Here is a 7291-nt window from a genome sequence, read left to right as displayed (position 1 = left end):
CCAATCTCAAGGTGTGGGTTCGATTCCCACACCCGGCATTTCATCAGCCGACTATTTTTATTAAAATAAAAATAGTTTGGGTACCTAGGTCGACTCAGCCTTAAATGGGTACTTGGGATTCACAATACTGAGGTAATAATAGGCGGTTGAAGCGAAGTGCTAGCCACATTATCTTCCTTGAATATATATACCGAACGGCTCTAGTATAGCAAGCTGTACCTTGCTACTCCCAAGGCGTTAAGCGCTATATACGGGAGCTGTTATTATTATTATTATGATTAATGAAAGATCAAAAGTCAAAACACACAGTCTTCCTTCAAAACTGCCACATAGGGACACACTAGCTTCATGCTAGAAACAAAATGATCGGCATTGAACAGATAATATTTTTATTTAATTTAGAATTAAAATAGCGCATCTGTCGTTGTATAGGACCGGCAATTGTTTCCTCGGAGGTCACAGCTTTGTAAATCTTGAATATGTTGCCGGCAAGAGAATAACGGAAGTCACCCGTTACCTTAATGCCACCGAATGGCTGTAAACATTTAACAATCCAACTTTGCCATCCCTAGGGATAGGGTTTCAGAGTGAGTGGTATCAAAACGACAATTCTGCTAATTGGAGTTCGACAAGCGGTCGCACTCGCCACTTCAACCAATCAGTATCTTTTTTACAAAGCAAAAACTACATACTTTGTAATTTCTTGAATTTGCGAATAAAGCAACAAAACTAGACACAAATTTCAAATAATACAATATAAAGTAAACTTAAAAATACTAAATACAACTCAACAGTAGTTACAATTCCCCCTTTGTTCCAATACTACTGATTTATTTCGCTGCATCGTTATGTTTTCGTTGTCTGCCGACAACGCGACGTGGCCGATTGGCTGTCAAAGATTCAGTTTCGTGGACAGGGGTATAGATTCATTCTATTCGGTAGGTTTTATATTTCATATCAATTAAACTTTTTAGTTACGTAATCGAGGGCGCGATTATTAAATTCATTGCAGTATTAGGTGGTAATAAATATACATATTCAAAAAATACATGTTTTTGAAAGTTGAAACGTATATTTTTTGAATGATGGTCGGAAAGTGATGTAGATTATATAATTAAAATAAATTAATCGTACTTTTATACAGGGTGTTTGTTGAAATAAGTCACTAATATAGTGGATGTTCTAAACGATATGCTAGTATTTAGGAGATGATTCTTAAACCCATTTTAAGAAAAAAAAATCATATTGATGTATGTCTCAAACGAGTAAGAAAAACTCTCACAGTTTTAATTTTATTTTTGAACTTGGTATACCTTCTGTAGAAGTTCAGAATCGCTAAATACACTATTTGTTACATTACATCTTCTTTTCTATAAACTGTTTGATAGCATAAATAAAGTCTATACAAGATATTGTCTTATATACCCACTTATTACCTTAAAAAAGTACTTAGGAGTATATTTCGTAGCCCCGTCACACATGAATCATCTGACCGCCTCGCCGCCTGTCGACAAATCGGCAGCGCCCTCTAATTTTCGACCCATAGCCGACGGAGCCTGAAAACGATGCGGTCGGTGCCGATCCCAATCTTGCCTTGTTTACTTATTAATTTGCGGAACGAATGGGCGAAAAGGGAGCAACAAAACAAGCGGAACGGCGCGAGAATGCCGATAGGGGCGGTTAGTTTATGAGAACGTGCCGATCATTAATGGGAACGCCAAAGGTTCTTTTTAGATGCACGTATGCGGTACGAAAAAAGGTTATGAGCGACTTTTGACCGTTGATAAATAAGCCATTCTTCATTAAAATAGTCTTATGTAGAACTGGAAGCTCGTAAATAAAAATGGAGTAAGTTCTTGGACTTGCATCGTCTTTATAGTACTGAAATTTAACACATTTTGATTTGCCTGTATCACAAATCGTTATCAAGAAAAATCTGAAATAACATCATCAGATAGTACTCTAAAGACTACTTCTTCTTCTTCCTCAGCCTGGTTCCATCCAGTGTTGGATATAGGTATCTTCTAGGTTTTTCCATGCTTCGCGATCTCTAGCCAATCTTATCCATTGTCTTCCTGCCACTGTTCTGACGTCGACTCATCTCTTTTTTGGTCGGCCCACACTTCTTGTTGTTCCCCTATGTCTCCATAGAATGACTTTTTGGAACCATCGGTCTGGATCCTGTCTTGCACATGTCCGATCCATTGCCACTTCAAACTTGCCACTCTTTTAACAGCATCTAGTAGTTTTGTTTTTGACGTATGTGGGTGTTCAGTATTTTTTCCCTGATTGTGACTCCTAACATGATTCTTTCCATGGCTCTTTGTGCAACTCGTAGTTGTTCTGCTGTTTTTCGGGTTATTGCCATTTTTATGAATATGCTTTCGCATAATTCACCTTTCGAAGAACGAAATAATTATTGTGGAAGTTCCTCAGTCTCCCAGAATCTTTTAATAGTAATCGAAACCATGATCGAAACGGCATTCAGTTGGGTTGACAATTGATGACATTTCTCATGTCGGTCGTCATCATCATCATCATTCTCAGCTTATTGAACCATTTCCAATTATGGTGTAGCCTCCCTCAAATATTTAGATACTCTCTTTGTAGTTTGACCCATTGTTGTATATTGTTGGCTGTGTATTAAATATTACAGTTAAAAAAGAAACAGGAAGTTCCTATTAACATATCTCCTAAAATGCTTCCTGAAGAAGTTACAACCCTCGAAGTGTTAAATAAAAATAATATACAGGGTGGTCCGAACCGTATTCCTGAAACTTCGGCAGCATATTTTGCAGATAAAAATAAGTAAAAAAGTTCGTATAAATGTGTACTAATATGCTTAATTCCGGAGATACAGGGTGTAGAAGTTTCATTTTTATTTCCATTTTTTCAAAATAATTTCTGAAGTAACGTCAATATATTGATGAAAATTGGTGTATGTGAGTTTTTTGGCATGAGAAATTTGATTTTAATGTCAATATGATTCGTACTCGCAGAGGACGCCACGTACATATTTTTAACTGGTTTGAAAAGTAATAACTTTTCGTTCGTATTTGTTTAAAACTACTTAGTACAAAATATATACATTTACGACGTTTTTTTACGTAAAAAGAGTCTCTTGGTAAAAATGGTTATTAGTAATGGTTCTCGAGATATTTGGAATCGAAATTAACAATACCTGTTATCATGGACTTATTAAATATGTTGACTAAATAGTTATTAGACTCAAATCATAAATTTGAAATGTTTTTGTACCAAAAGTTCAACAGAAACTGTTTTATCATTATTTTTTTGAAGAATCTAGTTTCACCAAAACCGAAAGCAAGATTGAAGATGGAACTAGATAGATTAGGCATTTGTTTTCATATTTTGATATTTTTTCAGAGTTGATATACTTAATAAAATATTTTTATTGGGTTACAACATTCACGTACTATGTTTTTAAATTACAGTATCACAATGCATTCCTCCGTCCATCCCTACACGCATAACTGATCTTGTTCTTTAGTCACGTGGCTATAGAGACGACGAAGAAGAAGAAGAAGAGCAAGAAGAAGAAGAATACGGCGCATACAGTATGCGATTCCGGGAAATCCGTCTGAAAACCGTCCGCTTTTAATTGCCGGTAATAAGAAATGCTTTGATACGCGTCGGCACACCACTCAATTCTAACTTTCAATGCAACTCCGACCGATCGATTCTTTTTTCTTTCTTTTTTCCTGCCCTGTATGTGTAACAAGGCAAGACAATAAAAACGATTGCCGGTAATTACAGAAGCAGTTGAGGGGTTAAGGGCGCTAATAGATTTACCCATTCCCAGAATTAATTTCAATAAAACGATGAGAAGTAGAATTTAATTCATTACCGGGTGGTTGAAGGAGATCGTCTTATTAATGCTATAATGAATTCCGCCTTTATTCACGATTATATTATTAGTACCGATCTCGAATATATCAGTTTAGCAGACAGAGAGTACTACTTAGCAACAATATTTTAATAATACTCGTTCCTGAGAGATTTTTTTTGGTATTTGTCTCTCCAAAACCAAAATAACCATTATACAGTGAAATTTCTCTATTTCGTTTCCTAAAGCTTTATTCAGAACCTCGCAATTAGTAGAATAAATTAAGGTCCCCCTGGGTAATAAGGCCCGGTCAGGTAATAAAGCCCACGCGTTGATTTACGTAAATAATTCATTTAAAAGTATTTTGGCGACATCTATTTATTTGTATGTGGCATACCTTAGAAATCCTTGTCGATAAAGTAGACCCAAATCCAGTAGTTTTCAACAGACGCAATTAAATGTTCTCTTGCGAGTTTCATCGCGTCGAAATTATAAATTTTGTTCAAGTTGGGGACCGGATTTTTCAGAAAAAAAGTGTCAGATCGTTAATTTCAATACAGGTAAGTTTTAGCTTATTCAATAATGTATCTATTACGCCATTGCTCAAAGTTATAATGTGTTTTTGTAAACGTAACCTAACCCCCAAATGTTTTCATTGTTATGTGGGAAATAAGGCCCAGACAAAAATCAGTTGGGCCTTATTACCCCTTACTTAGTTTCAACGGGCCTTTTTACCTACTGTACGTTTTCTTCTTTGTTTTCTTGTAGGAATATGGGTAAAAAATGTCGTGGCATCAGGGCCAATTGGTCTGATGAGATGATGGAAGAAGCCCTATTGCTTTTTACGACAAGGAAGATCGCAACGATATGTGGAAAATAGATGTGGTATTCCACGTTGCACTCTTAGAAACCATTTAAAAACCGGAGCCGTGAAAAGAAAATTGGGAGCAAAGCCTACCTTGAATGAAGATCAAGAAGCTGATTTAGTTCAGAAAATTATTAAATTTTCCGAAATTCGATTTCCTTTGACCCCCGAATCATTACGAAGAACTGTATATAGATATGTAGAAAATAAATGTATTACCAGCCGTTTCAATACAGAAAAAAAAAATTGCTGGACGTGACTGGTATAAAGCCTTCATGAAGCGACATTCTTGTTTATCTCAACGGAAAGCCCAATCGATGAATCCTGCTAGGGAGGCGAAGCTCAATCCTTTATTGTTGGCGACTATTTTCAAAAACTAAATAACGTTTTGGAAAAATACGACTTGAAACATCAACCTGCAAAAAATATTCAACATGGATGAAAAGGGATGCAGACTAACCTTGCACCACCAACAATATTGCCCAAAAAGGTAACAAACGTCTTCACCTGGTTGCTCCAGAGTACGCCGAAAATTGTACAATCGTCACTTGTGCGAACGCTCTAGGGAATGCCATTCCGCCGATGATTTTATTTAAAGGGCAATGGATCAAACCGACGTTTAGTGATGGGTTACCACCGGGATCTCAAGTGAGGATGGCTCCAAAAGGTAGCATGACCACCAGCTTGTTTATTGAATGGCTCCATCATTTTTCCAACTTTATTCAGCCGCCAGTTCTACTGATATTTGACGGTGCCGCGTCACATCTCGACATTTCCATTGTCGATGCTGCCGAGCCATTGGGAATCCATTTATTGTGTCTTCCGTCAAATACCACCCACGAACTACAACCCCTCGACAAAAGTGTGTTTCGCTTTTTCGAACATTATTGGGATGAGGAGTTGTTACGGTATTGGGATAAATATCCGGATAGGAAGATGAATAAAGAAAGGTTTTCCGAAGTTTTCACGCCAGTTTGGAGTAGATGCATGACCATGGCTAATATAACGCATGGATTCAGAGCCACAGGGATTTACCCATTTGATAAAAATGTCATTCCTGAACACGCTTATGGACCAAGCGTTCCGATGCAGCAGAATCATACTCAAAACGGACCCGAAGGCAACGATGAAAACTCTTCTGATTCAGATGATGACGTGCCTCTTGCAGTTTTACAACGTCAGTTAACTAAGCACGTTACACCCTTGAAGAAAAACACTTTTCGGAGATTCTTGTAACTCCTGATGCCGGCCACCGAAAAACAAACCAAAAGATAAAATCATTGAATTACAAAGCACAAGAAGTAACACGGGACATTTTTCGCACCGTTCCAAATAAAGAGCATTCTTCAAAGGTACTGATGCCTGGTTCCAGTTTGACCTCCAAACTAGTTCATAGGAAGACTGTTTCTGCAAACCTACCTAACAGCAGCTCAGACCCTACAAACATTGTTGAAGATGATGACGATTGGTCTTGCGTCATCTGCCATGAAGACAAGGTAGCAGCTGATATGAGGCAATGCAAAGTATGCTTCTCGTGGATACATGATGAGTGTATGGGACTTACTCGAGGTGATGAGGAATCAGTGACTTGTTTGGATTGCGATGATTAGTTGTGCCCTTTTGCCTTTTTACTTCCGCAGAAATGAAGGGGGCCTTAATACTCCCCCTGTTGGTTATAAGGCCCAAAAACTACTTGAGTTCAACTCTAGTTTTAAGAAAACTTATTTTATATTTTGTTGAGAGTTCTTTTTTTTATGATCTTATAAACAACTTTTTCAAATAAAAAATAATAATGCAACTTTTCAGTTTTATTTGAGGTTTTTATTTGAATGTTTAGTTATGATGGACCTTAATACCCGCAGGGACCTTAGTGGTTTCAATTAAATTTATACTTTTTGCTTGGCAATCATTCGCAATATCTAAAAACACAATTAAGATTAATAGAATATCCTAGCGTTAGTCAGCCTTTTAAGATCATCAATATCAGTAGGTTGGTGTTCTATAAACATTGGATTTAAGATGTCCCCAAAGAAAGAAATCTAAGATAATTTGCGACAGAAAAAAACTTGTTAGTCTCTTTACACGCATCTCACTGGACTTTTATCGGTTGTAGTAGAATGTAGAATGTTTAGGAGGGGAGTTAATCACCGCGACCTTACAGATCTATTGTGTATTCCACTTTCTTGAGTTATAACGAGTCATAACTCATCATACAGTCTCAAGGCTCTAACAAAAGCCAGTATCTGAGACGGCTCCACAGAGGCCAGCTCTCCATCCTCGACATCAGCCGTACCAAAGGTCATGGCACGAATGGTTGTCATCTCGGCGCACTCAGCGATAAGGTGTTCTGGTGTTTGCCCATCTTCCCAACAGAATCTGCATTCGCCGTTGTTTCTCAGCTTCAGTCTACTGAGGTGCTCGTTAAGGAGACAGTGTCCTGTTAGAAACCCCGTGACAATCCGAAAATTGTTTTTACTTAAATCAAGGAAAACCTTTGATTTTTATCGGTCGTAAGTTCTGAGGAACTTTTTCGAGTGTCTTAGACCGTTGGAGGATACCCATTCCAAATCGGTTGTAAT

The 7291-nt window shown here is 37.5% G+C and overlaps 1 protein-coding gene across 1 annotated transcript; it reads left to right on the top strand.

The window, feature by feature from the left end:
- Window positions 1-1621: 1621 nt before the first annotated feature.
- LOC115875316 lies at window positions 1622-5948 on the top strand. Its single transcript, XM_030890736.1, has 2 exons — window positions 1622-1679; window positions 5233-5948. The coding sequence occupies exons 1-2, from the start codon at window positions 1622-1624 to the stop codon at window positions 5946-5948; spliced, it is 774 nt and encodes a 257-aa protein (XP_030746596.1).
- The last annotated feature ends 1343 nt before the right edge of the window (window positions 5949-7291 follow it).

The sequence above is a fragment of the Sitophilus oryzae genome, unplaced genomic scaffold, assembly GCF_002938485.1.
Source record: "Sitophilus oryzae breed Bouriz unplaced genomic scaffold, Soryzae_2.0 scaffold_1372_pilon_pilon, whole genome shotgun sequence".
Classification (NCBI taxonomy): domain Eukaryota; kingdom Metazoa; phylum Arthropoda; class Insecta; order Coleoptera; family Curculionidae; genus Sitophilus; species Sitophilus oryzae.
Note: the sequence above shows the minus strand (reverse complement) of the source record. Positions and strands in the feature narration are given on the sequence as shown.